The sequence below is a fragment of the Lepidothrix coronata genome, unplaced genomic scaffold (genome assembly GCF_001604755.1).
Source record: "Lepidothrix coronata isolate B3197 unplaced genomic scaffold, Lepidothrix_coronata-1.0 Scaffold13, whole genome shotgun sequence".
NCBI classification, from domain to species: domain Eukaryota; kingdom Metazoa; phylum Chordata; class Aves; order Passeriformes; family Pipridae; genus Lepidothrix; species Lepidothrix coronata.
Window position 1 is genome coordinate 7,642,577 of NW_016690193.1, and position 25,828 is coordinate 7,668,404.

General features: G+C 36.1%; 1 protein-coding gene across 1 annotated transcript in view; it reads right to left on the reverse strand.

Annotated features, from left to right (window-relative positions):
- Positions 1-9,643: 9,643 nt before the first annotated feature.
- Positions 9,644-25,828, reverse strand: part of NAF1 (nuclear assembly factor 1 ribonucleoprotein) — a 17,434-nt gene continuing 1,249 nt past the window's right edge. The window contains exons 2-8 of the mRNA XM_017805785.1: positions 25,119-25,251; positions 23,039-23,132; positions 19,251-19,333; positions 18,185-18,345; positions 15,287-15,338; positions 12,651-12,753; positions 9,644-10,250 (exon numbers count right to left, since the gene is read on the reverse strand). Of these exons, the coding sequence (XP_017661274.1) occupies positions 9,829-10,250; positions 12,651-12,753; positions 15,287-15,338; positions 18,185-18,345; positions 19,251-19,333; positions 23,039-23,132; positions 25,119-25,251 (1,048 nt within the window). The 3' untranslated portion in view covers positions 9,644-9,828. The remainder of the gene's footprint in view (positions 10,251-12,650; positions 12,754-15,286; positions 15,339-18,184; positions 18,346-19,250; positions 19,334-23,038; positions 23,133-25,118; positions 25,252-25,828) is intronic.

The following is a 25,828-nucleotide window of genomic DNA, read 5'->3' on the forward strand; positions in this document are numbered from 1 at the left end:
GAATCCACAACTTCCCTGGACAACTTGTTCAGTGTTTCACTACCCTCACCATAAAACATTCCTCCTTGTCCTATTGCTACACTAAATAGTCTCTCTTCATCTTTCTTTTAAGCCTCCTTTAGGTACTGGAAGGCTGCAATAAGGTCTCCCTCCGGGCTGAATCACACAAAGTGTCTCAGCCTGTCTTCATAGGAGATGTGTTCCACCCCTCTGATCATCTTTGTCTCTCTGGACACACTTCAACAGATCCTTGCCTTTCAAGACAGTATGGTAAGTTACATTACTCCTCAAGACCTTTTCTCTTACTATTAGGCTTGCACTTCAGCTCAGCGAGAAAACTCGTCCCATTGAAAGATGACCACTGTTATTCTTAGAAGAAACAGACAGTAACATAGTGGAAAGGTCAGGGCCACCTTTTAGGTGTATTTTTATAATCACTTAACCACTCATTAAACCATACCCTGAAAACTAAAAAAAAAAAAATTAAAATGCAGTTAGGCAGAGCTCCCATACGACAGCAGAGCCCTGATCCGACAACATAGCACATGGAGTAAAACAGTGAATCACCCCAGAAAGTGACTTGAGAGGAGCATGGCTTCCTCCATTCAGTGATTTGCATAGGGAAAACAGAGGGTACAGCCATCTGACCATCACAGGTAAGGTGAGGAAAATACTAACAGATTCTCCCAAAAAAAGAAGTGTTTTCTCTTTCTCAGGGAATAATTTAAATTAATGTTTTACTCAATATATTGCAATGGAATAAGAGTATTAACAGGCTCTATTGCTTTGATTCAGAAGCCTTCCAGTAACTGGTTAAGCAGCACTAACTCAACAATTTTCTGTCTGCTGCCAAAAAATTTAGCATGAAGCAGCTAAAGTTATATTAGTTCAGAATAACTAACAAATATTTCCTTATACATATATACTCACATATATAATTACTAATGATAATTTAATATTTATATGTTAAAGTGAATATATTATAAATTATTTAATTACATATATATGCATACGTTTCTTTATATTCATGCAACAACTGTTTCCTGAAAATAAAATATCAGATAATACTTAAGACCAACCCTATAAAGAAAAATTCTTCCTTGATTAAAAGGGGATTTGCTTACCAAGTTTACTTATGAAAATTAGAACCTAAACAAGACATCAAACATAGCTTCAAAGATTTTCTATGTCTCCTCTTATATTACATTGTAGAGTCGGTCATGATTACTGTTTACTCGCATCCTCTATTCTTAGACTGCAAAAGAACATCACAACCTAACTGGATTAGTGATTGACCACCTGTAAGGACTAAGCCACTTCTGTAGGTTTTTGGCTCTAAAGAAAAAAGGCTCAAGACAAAAAAATGAAATCACAAAGAAAAAGTCGCTAAGTAAAAACACTTGTTTCTATTCTATCCTTACATCACACAGATCTGTAAAGATGGGTCTTTAAAAAATTCCTTAACTAGTTTAGGTTCATGAGCCTGGGACATGAGAGACCCAGTGTCTGCCCCTGAGTTCTCTCTGAAATGCAAATTGAATTCCTCTCAGGATCCAAAGTTGGATGTTTTCCAGACATCCATACCAGATGGATTGATTCTGTCTGAAATTGCTTTTAAATGGAATCTCTGAACCAGTTACAGAGCACAGGAGACACTGGCCTAACTTGAATCGAACTAGAATCATCTCTTCTCTTAAAATGACACTTTCCTTATGGTTAATTATAATAAAATCATCATCCAGTGTGCTATATATTCCACCAAAATTAGTTTGAACTCAATAGGAAATATTTTGCCTAGGAATCCAAATCTTGATAAATGCCATAGCTTTTTGCTAGTTTTCCCCTCCTGCTTCTTCAATGGAAGAAATGGTTGATTTGGTTAAGAGACTGACGGTGACAATAAAATGATCCAAATGTCCTATGCTGTCACACCCAGCCACCTCAGTTTTGGGAGGGTATGATAATGCTCTTCCTGCTCAGGTCGGTAAGTTTCTTTTTCTTTCACTACACTGGAATTGTAAAACAAACAGCAAACAGGATTTTCTGCTCACAGAGCATTATGACCTATTCAACTTACCCCAGGATTTTCTGCTCACAGACAAAAGAGCATTATGACCTATTTAACTTACCCAGGGCTGTATTTTTCTCTAGGGTATGGTAACTGTTTACATCTCAAACTCTGATATCACCATTTCATCACCTTATGCTGGAGGGATGAAACTCTTTAAAGTCCAAGCAATTTCAGCGTCAGAGTGGCACTGAGAGCAAAAATTAGGTATATCACAAAAAGAACATAATGGGTAGGTAATGGATACACTGCAAGGCAAAACCAAACAGCCAGTCACCAAAAGCAGAATATCAATGCACATGGTGCTGTACGTCTTTTTGGTATAACAGTAGAAGAGATGAGTGTTGTAGAGCGCCAAGAAGTAGGAAAAAATGCAATATATCCATGTGTTCTCTACTTTGCAGAACATGCTAACCAAGACGAAAGATCAAGTGCCACCATGTGGCAAAGCAAAGCTGTGAAGATTGACGATTACAGGATACATAAATAAATGTAAAACTATCTATGAATTAAACACATCACAGTGAAGAGTGCAACCAAAAAACTAAATGCTGGCTATGATTTTCCCAAAAATATCTCTTCTTTAGAAACTTATTAGTTTTCTTGGATATAAGGGGGCATACTGTTATACAGGACAGTCCAGAAGTGGTAGAATCAAGGGTATGAAGATCAAGTAGACAGGTTAAACAGGTCTTTATAGTCTGGGTATACTTTTCACTTTCAAATTGAATACTATAGAAAGTCTACCTGAGGTCAAACATTCACATAAAGGAATCAACTCAAATCTCACAAAATATACTCTCTTTTCTTGAGTCTATGTTGAAGAAAATATTTGGGTTTTTTACAGATCTCACGTGCATGCAATTCTCACAAAACAGATTTAAGACCACATAATGTACATACTAAAAATTGAGTAAATATTATTAAATTAATATAGCTAATTACATTTTTCTTCTCTTTAAAGAAAATATTACCTGTATCACTTCTTTCAAAAGACAGACCTTCATGACAACTTAGTCTGATACCAAGTAGCAGATGATTAAGAAGTTCTTAGATTTTTGTTTCCTACTTCCCACAGCAGGAAACTTGCAAAGTGAAATCTTTCTGTTTAGAATATAATGCAAACAATAGTCTTTGAGACTTAATATAAACAAACTTAGATACTTCATAACCATAAGTGCTCCCATAGTTGTTTCAGCATTTGGTGGAGCACGTTATTTTATGCCCATGTACTCACGCTACTCAGGTGGGCACGGAAGAGCCAGAGAAAATTCTGTTTCCAAGTTCAAAGCTAGAGTGTGTGACAATTGCTCGCTCTTGTCTCTCTCTATTGGTGGCTGGCTTTATGCTAATAAATAGCAGGCATTATGCATGAAGCAAGACTGAATGGGGCTCTGAGCAACCTGGTCTCTTGGAAGGCGTTATTGCCCACTACAGAGAGGTTGGAATTAGACAATCTTTAAGTCCTCTTCCAAGCCAAACCATTCTATGAATCTACGACTCACAATTTCCATCGATTTTAGAACTCCGAAGTCATACCGAAAATTCTAATAAAGCATTTTCACAAAACATTATCTAAAAAACACAGAGCATCAAATTCACAGAAAAGTCAACAATAGCTCCATAGTTAAAACAGATTTCATTTATGACAAATGAAGACTACCCCACATTCAACAACCCTGAGTTAACTTCTAAGTGATTAAGAAAGATCATTACATGCTTTCCAGAATTATGTATTTGTCCTGAAAGATAAGCTGTTCTGTAAAAGCCTTGTCATCCTCAGCAGTACTTTCCATATTTTCAACTCTCACTATAACGAACCTGTCACCAACAGTTTTGTGCAGACTCATCGATCCTTTAAATCAGATTATGTGCATCACTAAATTTATTAAACAAGAATAACTGACTATATCTTTGACTTGCAAAGAAACAGAAAACGGAACCTGGAAACATCTAAGTATAACCTACAAAAAAACCCCTGCTTACTTCTATTTTTTTAACCAGCATGGCACTAATATGCATTCTGGCACGAGTGCCTCACACTACTAAAAAGGTCTTCACTAAGGCAAAAATCTCTACTTTAGAGAACATTCTTTAAAAACAATTCTCAGGAGGTTTTTTTCATTTATGTTTTGTTGCATTTTTAAAAAACATTTTGGGTACTGTTATTTATTACATCATTCTCAAAATAAATAGTACAATACAGAATGCTTTACCCCGTAAGGGAAAATGACAGCAACTGAGACCCTCATTATCATTATTTTCCAAACAACTAATAAAGGAAAAATTCTTCAGTTCATCTTACATCCAGTGAAATGGAAGCAGTCATTATTTCCCACAGCAAGTCCAACTTTTAGCACAGCGTGGATATTTTACATATAAAAATCTGTAGTATAATGAAAGAGCACAATAGCATAAATTAAGAGCTAGGCTTCCCAAACACCAGTAATTCAGGGTAGGCTATTCATGCCTTTTAGCATCTACACAGCAAAAAATCCCTCACTGTAGTGCTTCCCTAGGAAAAAAAAAAAAAAAAAAAAATCCTCTGGTGAGAAGACAGAAGAATGACAGCAACAACAAGAATAGTTTAGGCTGGGATGGCTTTCACAGCTTGGTCCAACCTCTCCACTTAAAGCAAGACTAACTTGGATATTACATCACACAAGCCCATGTCCAAAGTCAAATTTTGAATCCCTCTAAGAGTGTAGATTCCATCATCTCTCAGAGCAACCTGTGGCAGCATGTGCTTCTTTGCACCCCATGGCACTTGTCAGAATTTTCCATTAAGAAAGTTTTTTGTCCTTTTGCTGTTCACCCCCAAGAGAAGTTGGGGGTGACCCTTCCTGCTGCTGACTCTTGTCTAAACTAGAGTTAAAGGACAGCAAATGTACCACTGTTGTTTGTTCATAAATTTAAGAGGAATGTTGTCAACTATGTGATTACAGTTTTCCATTTCCCATGTTATCAGTTACAGTTTTTATTTACAGTATTTATACACTCCAATAGTTTACTGCTCTATACTTCTATTTATAAACCTCAGCCTTCTGAAAAATTATATCCAATCTTTCCATAAGCCTCTCTTTCCCTTGAGTCTCTCCCCTCATCTCATGCCTTAAGCTTTCTCTGGAAAGCAGCCCATGAAGAAATGCCAAATTTCAAAAAAAAAGGGGAATAACTAAAAATGTTACAGAAGTGACAGGGCTCTATCGCAGCTTCTCAGGCCTAATGTGAAAATAAGATAACGTGAGTCAGAATGCAATACTGAAAATATTACTTTACTCAAGACTTACATTTGACCCATCCCGGCCCTGAGCCTAGCAATCTCTGCTACTTTTGGCACAGGTGGAAGGCTTGTGGGAATCACGTCTGAAAATTCTGTCCTGGACTCAAAACTTTTCTGATGTTGAAATTGCTTTATGCAACTTTGAGGGGAACAAAGCCTCTATTGAGACTTTTAGACTTCCCAACTATACCTCATTGAATGAAAGCAAACTATTTTAAGTTCTAATCTCCCAACCATTAAGTAAATTCTAAATCCTAACAATTCACTAAATAGCTTAAAGTTAATAAAAATGCCATAGTAGTATTCCTACACCAACTACATTTATTTGGAAAAAGCTGTCAGTATTCAAACATAAGTAGTGATTAATTGAAGGCACACAAATGAATTTGCAGGTAAAGCTGTTCTACGTGGAAGACAATACATGATGGTATTTTCTCTTCATTCCCATTCAGACTTAGGATCACTAAACAGTGTAATTCCAAATTTCTTGTATTCAAAACATTGTGACTGCCCACAAGAATTGCAGAATCATATCTGTACACACGGAAGGTCAAATTCAGAAACTGAAGTATTTGGGTTTTGTTGAGGGGTTTTTTTTGTGGGTTTTTTTGTTTGTTTTTTCCCCCTTTCAGTTGCTTTTTTGGGGAGAGGAGAAGAGGGAAGCTAGATGGCTTTGTTTTTAAACAAAACATATCAGATATAATTCAATGATTTTACTCAATAAAACACTGGCTTCAACACTTTATGGTATCAATGTACTAATCCAGCAGCTTACCAACTGCTGGGACATAGGTCATAGTGAAATTCCTAGTAAACAGGGATTTACTGGTATTTTCAACTGGCATCAGGATTGAACACTATCAATAATCAGAATGAACAGAGATTTTTAAGTCCTTCTATCTTTGTATGCCTGAATCAGAAACATTAGTGCCTAAGCAGTATCTACAAAAAAATAAGTATCACACTACATGCTGAATGTTAAAATTACACCTACATTAGCAATTAGTGTGGACTAGCTAAAAAAGAGACATAGAGAAAATGTTGATGCTGAGGACCTGATGTTTGCACAATTCACATTTCACAATTTCTGTTTTCTGGCTGGTTGGCTGTTTTAATTTGGAGTATCTCTAGAGAGGGTGCATTACCCACCAAATTATTTCAGATTAAAAAGCTCAGCCTGCTCCAAAGTAGCACTGATCAAGAATTGAGCTGGTGTGCATTACCAATCAACTTCCAGCAGCAGAGAAAAAGGAAGATGTCTTAAGTGCTTCATTTGCCAAGGATCTGTCCTTGTGTCTAGGAAGGAACTGGTGTCCAGGCATGAGAGCAGTTCAGCAGAAGAGTTATTAAAGCATATTGCTCTAACACTTTAATATAGTAACATGTTTGACATAACACAGTAAGGTAGATTTCTAAAAAACACCTTGACTCAAAAATAACTGAGGCCAAACAAAACTAGCTATTTTTGCCACTAAAATTACTAGGCCAGTTTTCCCAAGTTTTATAGTTTAGGCTTTAACATCTTGCGGACAGATTTAGCAGCAGGACAGACAGTAGGACATTTACCAAAGAGTTAAAGATACAAAAGACGTATTTCCACTGCATCCATTTTTCTATCAAGCATACCCAGTTTTATTTTCCTTTCCCAAAGAACTGAACTTGCCAACACCTCAGGTCCCAATCTCCCCATACTACTGCAAGTTTATACTGCTTTCTCAATAGCAAGCATCCAGTATACTGAAGCAGGGTCTGACAGTATCTGTGCAACACCACTGACAAACAGCTACATGAGGAAGCTTAATAAGCAATGATTACACTCTAGGTCTTTCTTTAAAAAAAAAAAAAAGTTACATTACCTCTATTTTCAAATTAAGATGGTACTACTTCAGTAATCTATTTCAATATTTATTCTTCAGTATAAGGAACATAGGGTGTAACACTACTTTGGGGGGAAGGAATCAATCCTTAAAGTATTTCAAATATAGTAATCATACCTAGCTATCAAATAATTTCATAATGAAGAACTAAAATTGATTCCAAGCAAAGTTCTCCAAGTGTGACTTGTAGTCACTAAATGCAGAACACATGTAAAATTTGCTTCAACGTAAGAAACAGGCAAGTGCACTCAAAAACAGTATTGCGGTTAATGATCAAGATTTAATAAAATAGCTTAGACTGCAATATATTTCTGTCAAACTACATTCTGCAATTCAGTTTCATGTTGGGTTTTGTTACATGCAAAATATTGTTATGGGAAAGGAGAGTGCACCTTAGTGTAAGAGAAATCGTAACGGCTTAATCAAAAAATTATTATTCTTTAGTCCATATCCAATTATTGCAGAAAAAAGTGTGTATCACTACAGATAAAAAAAAGTTGCAATAGTAGTAATAATTTAGATTGTTGTACCTGCACTACCTAATACCTCACTCCTTTTCTTGGTGTTACTTACCTTTCAACCACCCTTTTGGATATTGAGGCTGATGATGGCTCTTCATGCCAGGGTACAAAGAAAGCCATTGGCATCCCAAGTCCAAGTATGATGTTGACAGTTTATTCCTCTGTAACATATAATTGACTCAGGATCACTATTATATTTGATAACTCACTTGTAACATCTTGCTTATTCTCCATCTGTCTGCATGATCACAGCTACATCTGATTTTATTGCAGATGTTGCATTTCACACAATATATACTTTTCCTCTCCGTTATAATCAAAACGTATTTTTATCTTCTTCAAACAACAAGTGGGGAGGAGTTTGCAACCCAGGTCTCCAGTGCCAACTCTGCATGTCCTGACATCCCAGGTACTCCTCTACATTTTATCCTGCACTGATGCTTGAAGCCTCTGTTATGTCAGGTCTCTCTTCCTCTAACCTATCCTATCCAAACAAACCCACAAATACCCTACTCTCTACACAGAGTAATTATCCATGCAAAAACCTGTGGGTATACTATAGGAAAAAAAAGTACATTTAAAACAAATTCATCATAGCCACCTGGTCGTTAACAAATTGCTGTTATGGCTAAACCAAGTCAAAAGAAAGCTCCATGTCAATCAAGCAAAAGCTTAGACAAAGCAAGTCTGCTAAGCCAGTCATGAAGCTGTAGTGAGTTTACTCACTGTGACCTACCACTGGGAATGGGAATAGCTGGATTACAGTTTAGATAGCCAGAAATTCATCCCCTTCACCAGAAATTCATCCCCTTCTCCTTCCCCCCGAAACATAAACATTTGCAACAGACTAGAATTGGACATTCTTTTTACTACAAAAAGATAATCTGCAGGAACTTAGTTTAACACTGATGTCTGGAGTGCTGCTGTCCTGAAACTATTTGTTGCCACTGTACAGTACCTGCTTGTCATAAATTGAGATCTATACAACCTTCTCAGTTGCGCACCTTTGAAAGAGTAGTTCTAGATTTATCAATATTCTTATTTAAGTATACTAAAGTGGCTTCCACAGAGACTAATAAAGTGCAATTTTAAGACTGACCCTTTGGATATGTGAAGGTTATTCCAAGTAGCCCTTGACAATTTCACCTTCCTCCTAAGCACAACCTGGAAGAGTTGATGAACCCTGTAATTTCTGGAGACAGTTCTGACTGTAAGGACAATCAAGCAGCAACCTAGTACCATCTGCATTTACAAATTTAAACAAGGGAAATCTGAAAAGACATACTTTCTCTCCCTGACTGATGACTCCTTCCCCAAAAAGCTTAGATACTCTAGATACTCTAGTAGGTATCTATAGATGTTTCTGTGTTAGGAGCAAAACAAGCTAGAGAAATTATGCTCATTTTAAATTCTAAATTAAATGCAAAACATCTCATTAATAGGTTGATCTTCTACAACCACTGTAGGACACTAAACCTGACATAGTAATTCAGCCGCTGGTCCAATTTCAGATCTAGCTACTCCAGCTATTTTAAAAGAAGACCACCCAGATCCAGTCTTTTAGTTAATACTAAATTAATGAAGTATTAAAAGTTGGATAACAGTTTATGCCTTAAACAAACAGTGGCAAACCCGTCTTAAAATTTAGATGTCAACTTTTTAGTTCCCATGTGAGTAGGTTTCAAAATTTGCAGAAACTGAGAAAAATTGTTTAGCATAGCAATATACAACCATTCTAAAAATATTAAAATACCATTTATGTGACATATCCTCATCACTACTCACATTTATTACAAAATAGATTTCCACAACATACCAGTCTCCAAAAAGTTTTTATTTATCATTTCAAAGGAACAGATATTATAAAAATAAACAATTATTTAATATTCAGTTATTTTTATAATTTTCTTTTTTGAAACAGAAAACATATATAGAAAAAAAGAATTTTCTGTGACCGTCCCACAAAGTACAAAATTCTGCATTTGTTCTACAGCTGCAGTAAAAGTATCTTCAAAATAAGGGAATACAGTCTTGGCAGTCCTGTATACTGCAATGTTCTGTATGCACATTTATGGAAACTTAGTAAGGCCTGAACTGGGAAGGATGGCTATCTGGAGGAGGGGGAGGCGGCAGCGGAGGAGGAGGTGGTAAAAATGGGTATGACGAGTTGTACATGTTTGGGCCTGTCCAATTCATATTCATATTGGAAAGCGCAGGGGGAAATTGATGCACGTCATTGACAGAACCAAAGCCCGGAGGAGGACAGGGATACTGCTGCATCACTGGATATTCTTTTCTATAAGGTTGTGGAAACACTGGCGATTCCTTGTGTATCCTCCTGTCTGAAGAGTACAGCTGTGGTGGTCTTACTTGTGGTCTCCAAAACCCTCGAGGGCCTGATGGAGGAGGAAGTGAATGCCTGGCAAACCCTCTGCCACGATATCCCCTTGAATAACTTGAAGCAGGCTGCTGCATTGATGGGTGAAATCCTTTCTTCTCACCTAAAAAATAAACAAACAAAAAACCCCACAAACATATACAGCTGTAGTATTATTTTGGAAAGATCAAGTTTAGTCCTCATAAATCTTCCAAACTGAAGTCAAGGAAATTTGAAAAGTATTCTTATCAACAAAAAATACTTAAAACTAATACATAAACAACAAAATAATACTGGCAAGTCTACTGTTTAGTAACTAATTTTGATTGATTAGAGAACATAAAAAGGATGATCCTGAGGGCTGCAAATTCAATCATTAAAAAAAGAAATCTCTCTTTCCCTCCAGGCTTTTCATTTGTATAAATGAATCATAGGAACACTCAAATTTTGAGTATTTCGGAAGCTTTCATTTAAACCAAGATTTAAAAGCAACACATTTTAAAGCTAAAGATAATTCAACACTGTATTACCCTGAAGGAGTATATGGCTTTCAGTCCTGAGTTGGTATTACACCACAGACACAGGACACAAATGGCTTGAAATTATTCAAGCTCAAATTATTAAAATTAACTTACTCTACCAGTGAAAGGGCAACCTGTACCTTCAGCTAATTAGTTTTCAGCATTCATCTTTTTAAGATTAATTTTTCCCTTTACAGGTGATTGCAAGCATATATTTAAGGTTCATAACAAATGTACTGCTTCTTTATATAAATATAAGAAAAGCTTTAATGGGAAAATGAAGAGCACCAAAATATTGCAAAAGTTCAAAAAAGAACGTTTAAAGATATTCAAAAAGTCATAGAATTTAAACTGAAACATGAACTCAAAAGGATTTTAGGCCTGGAAGCAACAAGGTATTCAAGGATATACCATCACATAAAATCACTAAAATTTAAACACTTGTGTGAACATAATCCTTGGCACTAGACTACATAGAAACATTTTCATCTCCGAAAGGCAAAGTCTGGAAAGGTACCTGGATACCAAAATTCCTACTAATTTTCATGGGGAATTAGGACTTAAAACTCATTTGGTACAAGAAGGCCTTTTGGAAGCACTGAATTGAAAGTACTTGAATGGGTATTTTTGTTATTTCTTCTCCTAGCAAACACTATAAAAATGAGACAATTTTAATATACTCAAGAGTTTTATGAAGACGCAACCAAGTAAATTCCATCTGAGACTGAGTTTTTGTCTCAATTTGTCACATATCTTTGTTATTTAATTCTACAGCCAAAGCAAATTGCACACAATTTCACTTTATATGCCAACAAATCATAAAGCATCTCCCTTGACAGAGTGTGGCGGTTCTTCCTGTTGTGTTCTCAGTTACAGAACATAACAGTGTTCAGTAGCAGACTCAGCAAGCCCTAGGCAAAGACAGGTCTGCAATAAGCTAGAAGAACAAGGATGTGGTGTAAAACATGCCATATGCTAGATAAACAGAAACCAGGAGGAAAAACACACATCAGCAACGAAGAGAAAGTACAGTACAATTCAGATCCTTCTCTTAAGGGAAAACTTCAAAACCATATGGCAAAAGCCAGTCCAAGGAAGATGGCAGCTTTATTTAAATGATACAAGGGAGGGTCGTACTGTACAAAAAGTATTAAAGGATAGTTACTCATTTCCCAGATCAAGAGAAGAGGATTTGAGTGGGGCACAATGTATTTGAGTGGGGCTTTACAATGGAAGAGCAGCAAACTCACAGGAGCCTGTCCTAGAAAATCAAAGGCAGAACCATGGTGCTTTTTTGTAAGTAGGGACGAGAAAGGAAAATCTGGTTATTGCAAAGAGAGCACAGATGCAAGCATACACCTGGAACAGGTATGACAACAGCAGGAGAAAGGAAGGTGCAGAAGGCTATTCATATTATGAAAACATATACACAGGTTTGTTTATCTAATGACTGCAGGAGGTGAACAGAGAGGTTCTCAGCAAGCTACACCAGTAAGTTTTTTTAGAGGAGTATTTATATGCCATAGGAGGAAGAGCTTCCTTTTCAGACAGAGGAATAAATTCCCCATCTAAGACTTGGTCCTCCTCCCTCATTTCCCAAGAAGTGAGTTTCCAAAATTTGCACATGGCCTCCATCTATCTTGCCCTGCACTCAAAGGCTTTAGGTGAACTTGGGCCCAAACAACCCCTGTAATAAGCTCTAAACTCCAAATGGCACCTGTTCTGTATCCTCACTGTGTCTAACACTGTTCTAAGAGCCCTTGACTCTCTTCTGACAACTGTTCTGCTGCTTCCCTTCCACGGGATTTCTGTTCTAACAGAAAATAACTTTTTTCTTCTAAGAAAATACAGAATGTAGTCACAAATTCACAAATATAACTTTGAAAAGCACAGAAATACTGATTAACTGTATGAAAAATCAATCATTAAGATAAATGTAGATGGGCATTCCAAACTCAGTTTGGAAAAATGACAAAAGGCATTCTCCCATAGCATTCACTCACTTGGAATTGTTTCTGATCTGAGTTTTTTCCTTCCTTCACTTTCAGGCTTCTTTTTCTTCTGTTTTGCCTCTCTTTCTTTTTCATCATCACTGAAATCCAAGGCCTAGTCAAAAAAAAAGAAATCAGCTGGCTTCTCAGCACAAGAAATTTCTCATAAGACAATTAATACAAGATTCAGTTAATCTGTCTAGTTTTCCTTAAAAGAGCAATATTCAAGTACTGAACAAAAACATTTTGATTGCTAGGTGTTAGTTAGAAAGGAATTGGGAAACTCTGAAGGAGCTAGCTAGTTGCTGCCAAGAAAAGTTTTTGAAGGGCAAACTGAAGACTGGGTGAATTAAAACATCAATTTTTAAAATAAGTAAAAATTAACTTGACAACCAATACATAACTCAGCACAGTTAAACATCAAAAAAAAAGTCTAGTCTAAAATTGTCACTAAACTGGAATTTTCTGTAGTATATTTAATAACAAAATTCCTGTTAAACTTGCAATAGCAATGTTATTCCAAAGGAATTTTTAGCTTTGAGAAATGTTGCTGTTTACAATAGTTTCAATGTCACTGCATTTTCTTCTTGTTATACAAGGTTTTGTTACCTTTTACATTTAGAATGAGGAAGCGTTATCAGTGACAGAGAAGAAATCTGTCAGAATTAATTAGTTCCCCAAAAAACAGCTCACTCATATGGCTTAAAAGGGGTGGGATGATGGTTCCCACCCTTCCCTTTCCAATTCTGAAAGCAGGAGGTTTACTGCTTACAGTATGCACAGAGCACAGGTCTCAAAAACCATGCAGCAGAACACTACTAAAAAAAGCCACATAAAAGTTAATTCTGAATGCAACTATTGCCTCTTCTACATAACTGCATTACATACTTGCTCAAAAAAAGCCACAAGGAATACAGCAAGATGATACATACCATAACATAAAATCTTTCATTAACTCCTGCTTTTTCTAAGGACTTCAATACACCATATTCCCGTAGAGCAGAAATAATAAACAGCAATAGGTACCATTTACTGCTACCTACTTTCCATGTAACATTGCATAAAAGCCGTGTCACAGAAAAATTGCAGTTGTCTGCTCCTGCCAGCCTTGCAGCATACAGATCACACTTTGTCATCCTATGACCCCAAAAACAATGCTGGAAAAGACTGTACTAGCAAGTTTACAGTTAAGCTGGGTTAATTAAGAGCCTGTCAGAAAAGGAATGCTTACCATATAAAGTAGCAAGTAAAAAAAGCCTAATATGGGTTAATTCAACATTCATACAAAAATAAAGCCTCACAGTATCACAAAAAAACCTGACTCCAGCAACTGCACACAGTTTACCATAGGGGCTAGCCAGAAAAGTTATAAATTCAGCTGCAAGCTGGGATGTCTAAAAGAGTCTGACTGTAAGAGACAATTTCAAGCATCACTAGTGTAAAATTTAATCTGCACCCTTGTCAACAGCTATTACCTTCGTAGCAAAAGCTACTTTGTATCAATTCATCAGCTGTCACAGTTTGGATAGCCTGGTGTACACTCTGACTGCTAGACCTAACCAAAGATTATTCTAATTGGGGATTACAAGATGTTAGATGTGGATTTTTTCCAAAACAGAGCACACAGACAGATCAGAAAATCAGAACAGCCACAAAAACAAAGATGTCATAAAAAGCAAGCAAGTTTGCCCGCCCTTGTTTCACCGATTTTGTTCAAGCCTTCTTCCTTCCTATGCTGAAGTACAGCAAACCTGAAGTTTCCCCTGTACCTCCAGATTCTAACCTGAAGGTCAGAGTATTATAAGTAAAACTAAGAAAAATCATTAAAAAAACCAAACCTTGGAAAAAGCAATTAATCTGTATCAGTAGAAAATCTGACTGTTTCACTGTATTTAGTCAAATTTTAAAGTTTCTTAGGTTCCTACAAACTTAAATTACACATTTACAAGCTATGTCCTGAACAGTTTTTAAAACATGACTAAGAAACAAAAGAGTTCACCATTAGCCAGTAAGCACACTTTGTATCATCACCACTAGAAAACTGTTGAACAAAAGAAAGCTAAGACTAGCCAAAAGTTTCTAAGTACACAGCCTTTCAAAGCTCTACTGATAACATACATACAGTCCAATTCCTAAGCAACGCTTCTAATTCTCAAATTATGATTCTCTGTGAGATGATGTCTCACCAAGAAAGGAAAGCAACTTCCAGTGAGAACTGACAGACAAGCATTCTTTGAGAAAAAAGTTCATGTCAGAACATCTCTCCTTCAAGCCAGAACACCCAGTCTCAGATAAGGACTGTACTGCCCCTCACAGTATCCTTCTGGATATGTTGTCCAACTGTGGCATGGGCAGGTTCATGGTGCCCTGGCTGAAAAACCGCCTGGAGGACTAGAGGAAGTGAATAAAACATATACATTTTCCCCAACTGCAAAAAGCAAGTAAAAAAAGACAGGTAGTATTTTTTACACTTACTATGAGACCTCTCCAAGAAAAACATGAACTTTTCTTTCAATAAAAAGGTACATCCAACTCCTATCTGCATAAAAAAAAATAAGCCTGCTAATTAGTTACTCTGCATAGCATTTTTTTTACATATAGCTTGTGTAACCAAAAAACTATAAACATAAAAAACCCACTATAGTTACCTCAGGTGGTGGTTCTTGGTCATGCTTCCAAGATGCATCCGAACCTTTCTCCCTAAAAAAAAACAAAAAAACCCAAATAAACAACCCCAAACACAAATCAGACAATCCACATGAAGGAAGGGTAATACTTTCAAGGTATCAGATCTTGTACACCAAGAAGTGTCTGTTTCCAGAGAGGCATTTGTTTCTTAGCATTATATATAAATAAATGAACAGGTGCCGTGCTCAGACGGCGGCTGGGTCATGCCACGCTAAGGAGACGCTGCTGCTTCTGCTGAGAACGCACGCAGGGTCATTCTCGAGGAGAAAAGACAACGCAGAAAGAATCGTGTCTTGCCGATACCACCCAAGGAGTCTTTCTGCTGTGCCTTTTGCAACCGGACTTGTCTGTCTCGCATTGGCCTCTTTAGCCACCAACATCTTTGCAGCAAATGTGGGTAGAGCCCTTCCCAAATCTTCATTCACAAAGCCTAGCCATGACGATCTAAATGAATAGTAATGTATATGTCAACTTACTACTTCACTTGAAAAATCTTCCTGCTTTGAGTGATGACTAAGCATCTCATACAGCCAATATTAAGCTTTGATCAATATTCTTTTAACACATCCTTTTGAACCTAAATTGTTTGGAATCTGAATTGAGGCAGTTCACTGCAGTGACAGACTGCAAAATTTAAACCTTTTAATTTCACACAGCTTATCTCACTCTCCCAAGGCAGCCTTGCCCATTTCAGCAAAACACAAACCACTTTTCATACTACAAAGAACTTAGTAATCTTCTTTAAAGAACAATATAGTATTTCTTTGACTTCCACAGTCAAGATATTTCTGAAGTAAGATCTGGAAGTCTAACAAAAGGTGACTCAGAGGAATCATGAACATAAGCTTATCTATTTTTAGCAACAAATTGTTTTGCATTCAGTAAGTTTTACACTACACTTTACTTTTCTATAAAGTGTAAGGCTTATTCATAGCACTTCAACTTTGCACAATGCAAGCAGATTGCATTTCAGATTTCAGAAAAAGCTTCAAACTTAATGTTTCTTTCAGATCTTTATCTTGATTCCTTTCATTTTCAAAGTACCATCACAGTTTTCAGTAGCAGTTTTAAAACTTTAAGCCTTTAATACTCCACAATCTGGTGTGCATACTGTCAAACTAATAAAAAGCAGAAAATAAAAATTATTGGTCATCAAATTTACAATCTGCTAAGGTCCAAAAGCCTTCTTGTGAAGCACTGACCAAAGCTCAACTTTTCTACTATCCATGCCATCTTGGTTCCTTCAGACAGACATTACAGCACAGGTCAGAAATCAGAAAATTTTTATCCATTTTTAATGATACCTACTTTGTGAAAAGGCATGTTCAACAAATAGTACCAAATGCCTCATAAGAGCTTAAGAAATTATAGTGACGAAGCCCAGAAATAAAATAGTTTCAGTGAAATGTAACTTTAGTCAAATGATTCAGAAATTATGGGTCATGTCAGACTACACAGGTGTTCACATTGCTCATTTTAATCGAGGTAAGAAGCAATGTCTGATGCACTGCTCAGCTGTGCTAGTAAGCCACAGTCTGAAATATCTTGCCTAGTGTTCAATTTTTGCCACATATGACAATGAAGTACTACCAAAAGACAAATGGTTTCCAAAACTTTTTCCAAAGCATGCAACAGACTAAAACACGAGTCTCCCATCTCAGATGCTGAGTACAGTACATAGTTATTGATGCAGCAAGCAGATGACTAAAGTCTGTGCAGTTACCGAGCTAAGCAACAAAGTTTAATAGTGCAAATCAAAGACCAGCTGGCATCAAAATGCTGCAGAAAAACAAACAAGCATCAGAGCAAGAAACTGATCTATTTTTGGCCTCACTGAAAGGAAGAAAATATGCTTGTTGCTCACACAGAAATGAGAAATTAAAAAAAAAAAAGAAAAAAAAAAGAGTCCTGCAGGCCTGGCCACACATGCTTGACTAAGGAAAAAATCATTCAGTATGAATATGGGCAGAGTTGTAATGACTGCAGACAACTAACCAACCCAAGTCAGATGAGAAACTGAGAATCCTGACAAACAGAAACTAAGTCACCTTTATGACAAAGGATTTTAACCTATATATATAAAATTATTCATCAATAATTAGAACATTAATATCTAGCTGTCATTTATTATGCTTTATTTCTTTGTCTGTGTCTTTGAATACACTTCCCTTTAAATGGCATCAAGTCCTATTCATACATGCTGCTTTCCTCAGGCAGGTTGGGATGCACAAACACTACTGAGGAATTTCTGAGCATCATACTACACTGGCACTCAAATCCCTCCTCTTTCACAAATTTACAGTAGGTAATTTTTATCTAGAATTTTTATACTCCAACTTTTTAATAGTTTTATTGATAAACAGATTTCAATTCTGGCCTAGTAACATGAACTAAAAATAGTAAATAACAACAAAGTTGTTCAGAATGCCAACAAGTTTATTATCAGTTCTGGAACTAAACAAGAATCCAAAGAACAACAATATGTGGACAGTTCAGCTTGCAAAACTGTTTTATGTATATGTGTGTGAGGGGGCATGGGGGAATTATCAATGAACTTTTTTCTGGTTATGATATTTTATGTAACACAGCAGCATAAAAAAAAGTAAACTGAATATATTAAATTCAACAAGAAGCTGAACTTTAGTAATTATAACACTTCGAAAGCTTGCAGTTTACAGCTACTTTCTACTGTTCTGAAAGGCAAAACAGTACAATCTTGTAATTACAACACGGTTGAGAATATCTAAAGGAAATAAACAGTTTAGTATCAATCTCACCCAAGACCAAACTTTAATCCAGTATTTTTAGCTAGATTAAAAAACACATGATAATCAGATTAGAAGAGAAATCAGACTCACTTTTTTAGTTTCTCTGCAAATATATACTGGGTGAAGTCCTCCACTGATGGAGCAAAATACATGCTATCTTGCACATTAATACCTTTTTCTTTGATATGCTCAGAGCTGTTAAATCTTAACACATAAAAAGGATGTATGACGGGACCAAATATCTCAAATATCTGAAAGAAAAAAAATTAAAATGCTTAAATAAATCACCAAGAATAGATAGCTAATTTCATTGTAGAAAATGTGGCATCAAATAAAGTTCCTTTCATGCTTCAGTTTTATTACCAAAATTTTGTTTGACAGTATACTTCCCCAGCTAATTTCCACATTTGTTATAATGTGGAAAAGTAAGTTCTCACATCCTTAGTAATCCTTCCTTTTGTCAAATCTCTATTCTTCTGTGTCCATTTTTGCTTTCAAATCTCTTACACCTGGAATAATCTGATCATTTTTTCCTCAAAGGTCATCTTTTCAAGATGCCTTTATGTCAGTTACCACTTGTTCCCCAATTCCAGGGAGAGCAGAGAATTCTGCCATGTTGTACAGAACATCCACAATTCAGGTTGAGTTTGTTTCACTCCCATCTAGCATTCAGGAATATTATAGTAGTAACTATTGTAGATGATGGCTTTCCTTTCACAGAAAATATAGAAAATTCAATGCAACACCCCTCTCAGCAAACATTCTTCACTGGCCTTAAACCAGTACAGCAGAGCACAGAGCTATAAACATTCCCCATTTTTCATGACACTTCACTCTAACCTTCGCCTTTATCTGGCAGTAAGAGAGTACAGCCTGTTATTCCAAGACATCATACATCTGAAAGCAACCCCTACCTCTCCACAAGAACACTCATCAAATACTGGAAATTCACCAGACATTATAATTCTGTAAGGATGCAATGAATTCCAGGTTAGGAATTCTTGAGATTAAAAAAGTAGTTCAATATAGTAAGAGTCAAAAGCATAAAGAAAAACTATATATCAAGGAAACATTATCTTTCATTTAATCAATTTCAACTCTACTTTTTGGAGCACTAAAGAATACTTTCAATAAAAGGTTTTTACTTTACACACACCTTTCCTGCTGCTTGCCGATCTTCTTTAAAAATTACGCTCTCCTCATTTACTGGAGGTAGGCCTCTCAGTGATTCAATTATTACTAAAATGGAAAGAAAAAGATCAATTAGAACTTTATGTTTCAATAGCATGTAGTTAATTGTACAAAAAACAAACCACACCATTATTTGTCTACTAAAGTTCATAGCGCTGCAACCGAAAATTCTTGCACACACACGAAACTACTTAAAATCATACATCCCTTCTCCAGTGATACATGAATGGCAAAATTTACAATGTTTACAGAATTATTGTTCTCTGGTGTAAAGAAGTAAAAGAGACCAGATGACAGGTACAAAAGAGAAGTCTCAGATATGTGTGTGCAAGATATCTGTTGCATTTACCCAGGATGTTTCATCATTAAATGCATAGTAGAAATAATCTGGGGTTTTCTTGAGTGCAGATGCAGGTATATATTGTGCCTTAGTATTCCAAATCAAATTCTCCTCAGAAAAAAGAATGGAGACTGCTGTTCACTACAGCTTTCCCTAGTAAGTCCTAAGAATCAGAACGAGAACACAAAAGCTGTATGGCAGTTCATTCACAGCAGCAACTGATGATGTTGTTTACGTATGCACATACACAACCTGAAATACATTTCTGCAATTTAACGTCATATAAGTCTCATACTACTAACCAATGACTAATGATGGTATGAATAGTCAGAGCAAGCACGTCATTCTAGTAGTTCAAAATATGAAATCTTAACACTTAGTGGATTTAAACACTTATAAATGAACACAGAGGCATGTTCTTTCTTCATTAAATACATGATCTGATATACAGGCTTTTTAGGTTTTCCAGATTCTGAGATATAATTCTTATTCTTTACTGAAATCTTTATAGTAGATCAATCTTCTTTGGTAGTAGTCTGCATTTGTTGCTTTAGTCTACAGAAATACCAGGTCTTCCTTTACATTCAGGAGGAACTGTGCTTAAAGCTGTCAATGTAAAGGCCTAGCAGCATTACATTCAAAAATTCTGATTCTGAAGGTAAACTTCTCTACCTCTAAAACAACAGAATGCTCACATAAGCCTTCTCAATGCCTCCCAATCAGCAAATAAGGTCACTCAAGCACTTAGTGTCACTCAGACTCTATCAAAAACTAACAAGATCATCACTGCTAAACTTACACGACAGGACTTAAAATCTCATCAAGCTAAAAGTCAAGCTTTGCTATAATTGCAATCTGTAAAAACCTTTGAACACATCAAACTAGTATGTGACAATGCTAAGGCTTAGTAGTTCACTGAATTTCAAGAGAATTTGGGCAATCAATTTCTTTTTTGCCTACCTGCAAGATAAAATACACAGTGAAAGAACTCAATGTGTTGTTTAAACCTCATGAGCCAAAAAAAAATCCAACAAAAAAAAACAACCCAAGAAACAAAACACACAAAAAAAACCCCTCAAAACAAAACAAAAAAAACAGATACCAAAAAGTCTTGAGAATGTTCTCACCTTGATTCATCAGACATAGCCCCCCAGTCTTCAGTAGGCTACAGAAAATATTCTGAAAATCTAAGTCATGCCAGTCCCATGAAATCTAGGAGAAGCAGTATCACCTACAGCCTATCAGACTTACAGTTTCCCCCACCCCAACCCACCCTAAATCCTCAGCTTCTTCTCTTGCAGGGCCCAAAGTGCAGCCACAGGGCAGGTTTCTCATATACACCAAAGCTGTTTACTTTCTAGGCTATAACTCACATAGTGAATATTTCTCTTCTCTTTAAGTACCTTGAAGCAAAACACAGCAAAAGTTTTGGAAAATTCTGATACACTGAGCAGAAGTTCACAGAAAGTACTGTCGTCTTGCTTTTAGCTAGAGCAGAGCAAGCATGAACCTATACTGTTCTAGCCTCAAATTTACCTCACAGTATGAAATACCAAACTTAAAAGTATCATTCACTGCAGACTGATGAACCTGGAAGCTTGCTAAGGAGAACAGCAGAGACTTCTGAGATACATCAAAGAGAATGAAAAAGTTCAGAATAGTGATTGTTGCGCCAGAACAGTATTTGTTGTTTCCAAATGAGACCTCAATTTCCCTCACCCTAGATACAAACCTGATATACAGAGGTATCAATCTAGTTTAAAAAAAAAAATCAAAAAACCTGGTATACAGAGATATCGATCTATTTCAAAAATCAAAAAACAACCCCCAATTAGCTGGCAGAGTCTCTAATATGGCCACAAATCAATTGAAATTGAGGCCACTCAGACACCTGTTTACAGAAGAACTAAAAAGAAGCAAAAATATGTAGAATGAGAAGTCATAAAGCAAGGTAGTAAAAGCAGGAAAATAATCACAGATATCCTGGAGGTTTATGGCATTCTTACAGCTTTAATTCATTATGATTATTAGCTTGTATTCTAACTTTCATCAACAAATCTAAATTCAACACTTCATATATTTTCATTACATAAAGTAGGATGCAGACTGAAGAATTCACCTACTAATTAGTAAACTGACAGGATTTTAAAAGATTATACTCACCAATGAGGACTAAAATTAAGGACAGTTTTCAAAACTGAAGTCTTTAAAATAGGTTTGTTTATACCTTCACATATTAGACCAAAAATAAGAATAATAGCAACTATGATTCAACTTTTTTCTTAAACTTGTTTTCAAACTACCATTTTAGCTGAAGACAGCCTTCTTGAAGTCCCCGTTATTATCAATAAGCAAGAAAGGGCAGAGTAGAACAAAAAACCTGATTACTACCTTCCATACCCTCAAAGCAGCTTCCTGCAAATGAATGAAATTAAATTTAACTCTAAACTAACACCACTAATAAAAATACTGTAAAAGAATTGCCTGTATTACCTGAAGTCTTTTACGATAGAAGAAAAATTAATAGCAAAGGCTATTTGCTTTCTTTTGTACTCCATTTAACATAAATACTTTAACTTCAAAATTGAATTTAATTTCTAATTTTCATAAGCAAATTGCTTTGAAAGCAGTTCAAGTGGAACAGAACACCTGAAATAGCTTAAATACAAGAATACTATGGCTGTTTTAATAATATCAGCTTCAGCAAAACTTTGATTTCATATACCAAATACTGAGGTTCCATGCAGATCAGAAAAGATCCCTGAATGTCTATTGCCTGCAGTTAAGCTTACATTTATTGTGTTTCTCAATCCCTTTAAGTTTACCCTCCAGCACCTATAAATCATGTTAGTCATACTATCCTATGACTGCTGACATGGGCAGCTTTCATTCGGTCAAGGTACCAGAAGCGGGATGAATAAAGATAAAAATAAATAAAAAGAACCTGCACCACTAAACAAGTCCTTTTCCTGTCCTTATATATTAACAAGCAAGCACTTGAGACTGCATCGTACTGCATCTGTGCTTTCAGTTACACAACTCCTGTATGTTCAGAGATAATTCCAATATAGCCCATACCACTGGAAGATTTTCTTAAAAATACAATAATTGTTACCAGAATCAATATAAAAATCATTAAATACACTGTGGAAAAAAGGCTTTCTAATGAAAAAAGTAAACGTGAAAGTCACATAGAAACACAAGCATAGTAGTCCTAGTATCACGTAAGCCAACTAGAAGGTAATTCAACACAAATGTCATTTGCTAGTCTGAGTTCTCATTCAGCAACCCACTAACACCAGAGATCCAACACTGCAGTACTGACACTTTGCAGGAACAGTTAAGTACACAATTAATGCAGAGCTATACAAAAATTATATTAATTAAAACCAAAGCAAATATATATTTCCTACCTAGCTGCTCAATAATGCTGGACACTGTCCCGAAGAGCTTCAGTTCAACGTTATCCGGCAGAGTTATTGATAAGTCTTCAACAGGAGGTAGTTCCTGAAAACATCAAGTCAATGTTCAGAATATAATATCACACCAAGACATTCATCACTTCATCACTGCAGCAATTTGACAATTGTGAAAAATCTCCTAGTGTTCCGAAGATTTTATTTAAAAAAATCTAGTTTGATTTGCCTCTCTCAGAATCATCCCAAAAGAACTTCTCTTGGGGGAATGCCACTTTTGAGGACACCTTTCCTACAGAGACACTTCTCTACATATTTCCATCACAACTGAAGTAGAAGCCAATTTTATTTAACCCGAGAAAGCCAACAACTGACAGGCATTTCATTCAATTTTTTGAACTTTCAAGTTAGACAAATTTAGCTCAATGCACAACACAATGATTAATCAGTAACCAAAAAATAAGACAACTTGCAATTATATTCAATGCATGGTAGAAGAAAAATGTACACAGCAAGAGACAATACAGCATGAAATACAACAGATGTGTATCATCTGATTTGGCAAAACAGTTATCTGTCCATTTATATCATGACACGGACCATTACAGAAGATGTAAAGATCAAAACAACCTATACAAAGAAAATTAATTTTAGCTAAAAGTTGCATTTGTTACCAGAGGATAATCAGAGAACACTTTCAGAAAAAAAAAAAGAGCCTAACTTCAGATACAAAAACGAGTACTACACAATATTCAAATTAAACTTTTTCCTCAAATGTAAGGATCAAAATCTACTATCAAAGGCTGATTAACACTGAACTCATCATCTAACTCTGACTTACTCATAAACTAAGATGTGTATGTATATACTATACTGCTGTGAATTCAATATGACCTATATAGAATACAAAGCAACTAGAGTAAGCATTATTTTCAAATTCAACATCTTGTGAATTCAGAGGTAGAGTCCTAATCTTAGCACTAAATTGCACTTTCAAAGGCCACTACCAGAAACAGAATCCCACTCAAAGAGAAGAATCCTAATCTGTTTTATCAAAACTTCACCTAATAATCTTCACTCTAACAAAAGTGCTTGGCAAAGGTATATAGAGCAACTCAAAGATAAATAAGGTCAACATTTTCCCAGATGTTATAGTACATAATTAAGCTCCGGACATGTATTCACATAGAAACACCACAACCTTCTACATGCCAGTGAGTTTTCCAACATTAAATCAATTTCACTGCTAAGACTTAACTGAGTCACTTTTGTGAAAGCAATTCAAAGGCCAAAGACAAGCAGAAAGGAACTTATAATTTTGATCCTAAATCTCAAAATGGTAAACTGTACCTTCTGCCATACTATATGCAATATCTGCCAATCCTATACTATCCTGCCAATCCAAAGCAAGAGGTTTCTGAAATAGTTCCTTAATATATGCACCCAAAAAATAAGGCATTTTAAGTTATTAACTGTGGTGGGTTTGGCTGGGGTATAGTCATTTTTCTTCACAGTAGCTGGTATGGGGCTGTGTTCTGGATTTGTGCTGGAAACAGTGCTGATAATACAGAAATGGTATTGCTGAGCAGTGCTCACACAGCATAAAGGTCTTTTCTGCTTCTCACACCACCCCATCAGCAAGGAGGCTGGGGGTATAAAAGAGATGGGAGGGGACACAGCCAGGACAGCTGACTCGCAGCGACCAAAGGGATATTCCATACCACATGGCATCATGCTCAGAATATAAAGCTGGGGGAAGAAGGAGGAAGAGGAGGACATTTGGAGTGATGGCATTTGTATACCCAAGTAACTGCTGCATGTGATGGAGTCCAGCTTTCCTGGGCATGGCTGAACACCTGCCTGTCCATGGGAAGTGGTGAATTAATTTCTTGTTTTGCTTTGTTTGTGTGTGTGCCTTTTTCTTTACATATTAAACTGTCTGTAGCTCAGCCCAAGAGTTTTCTTTTTTACTCTTCTGATTCTATCCCCCATCTTGAGGTAGTAGGAGTGACTGAAAAATAGATACTTTAGGTTGGCTTAGTAGGAGAAGGCTTAAAAGATATCACATTGTACTTACGTCAATAGGTAATTCATCTTTTGTTTTAACACAGTAAGATCTGTTACCCCTCTCATCTGGATGATCATCTTCATCAGATACTAGTGAAGATATAGAGGAGGATGTAGTTGATGAACTATCTGAATCCGTATCACTGAATAAAACAAAGATGGGAGTTAGAATACTGACTTCTCAAAGTCACTGCTCTTGTACAATCCCAACATTAGAATAACGCTAAGTGAAAGGCAAGAAAATACTTATTGTAAGCAATGCATCCTGCAAGATGAAGGGGAAAAAAATTCTAATTTTTGCAAATAAAAGGGATTAGTTTCATAATTCATGGCCTGCCCAGATCCCCTAGTACATATTCACACAGATTAGTAATTCAGTATTTCACACTGATATATGAGTAAGAGATGCTTATTTTCTTAGACTCGTTATATTTCAAGTAAAGAGCTCAGTAAGAAACCAGTCCTTATTCATGTCAACATGTTGCTTTTAGCAGAGATAAATAAAATAAAAAAATGCTCCCCTCTACATTCTTGTAATACCACAGTCTCCTTCACAAGTAAATGGATAGCTTTCAATTATCTGTTGTTGAGTTCTTTAGTCCAAAAAATGCTCATAGTAATTACAAAAAAATAAGAGCACCTTCCCAAATAAACCTTTTGAAAAAACCAAATATGGGCCTCCTGGAATGAAATCTACACAGCAGAAAGAAAAAAAAAATC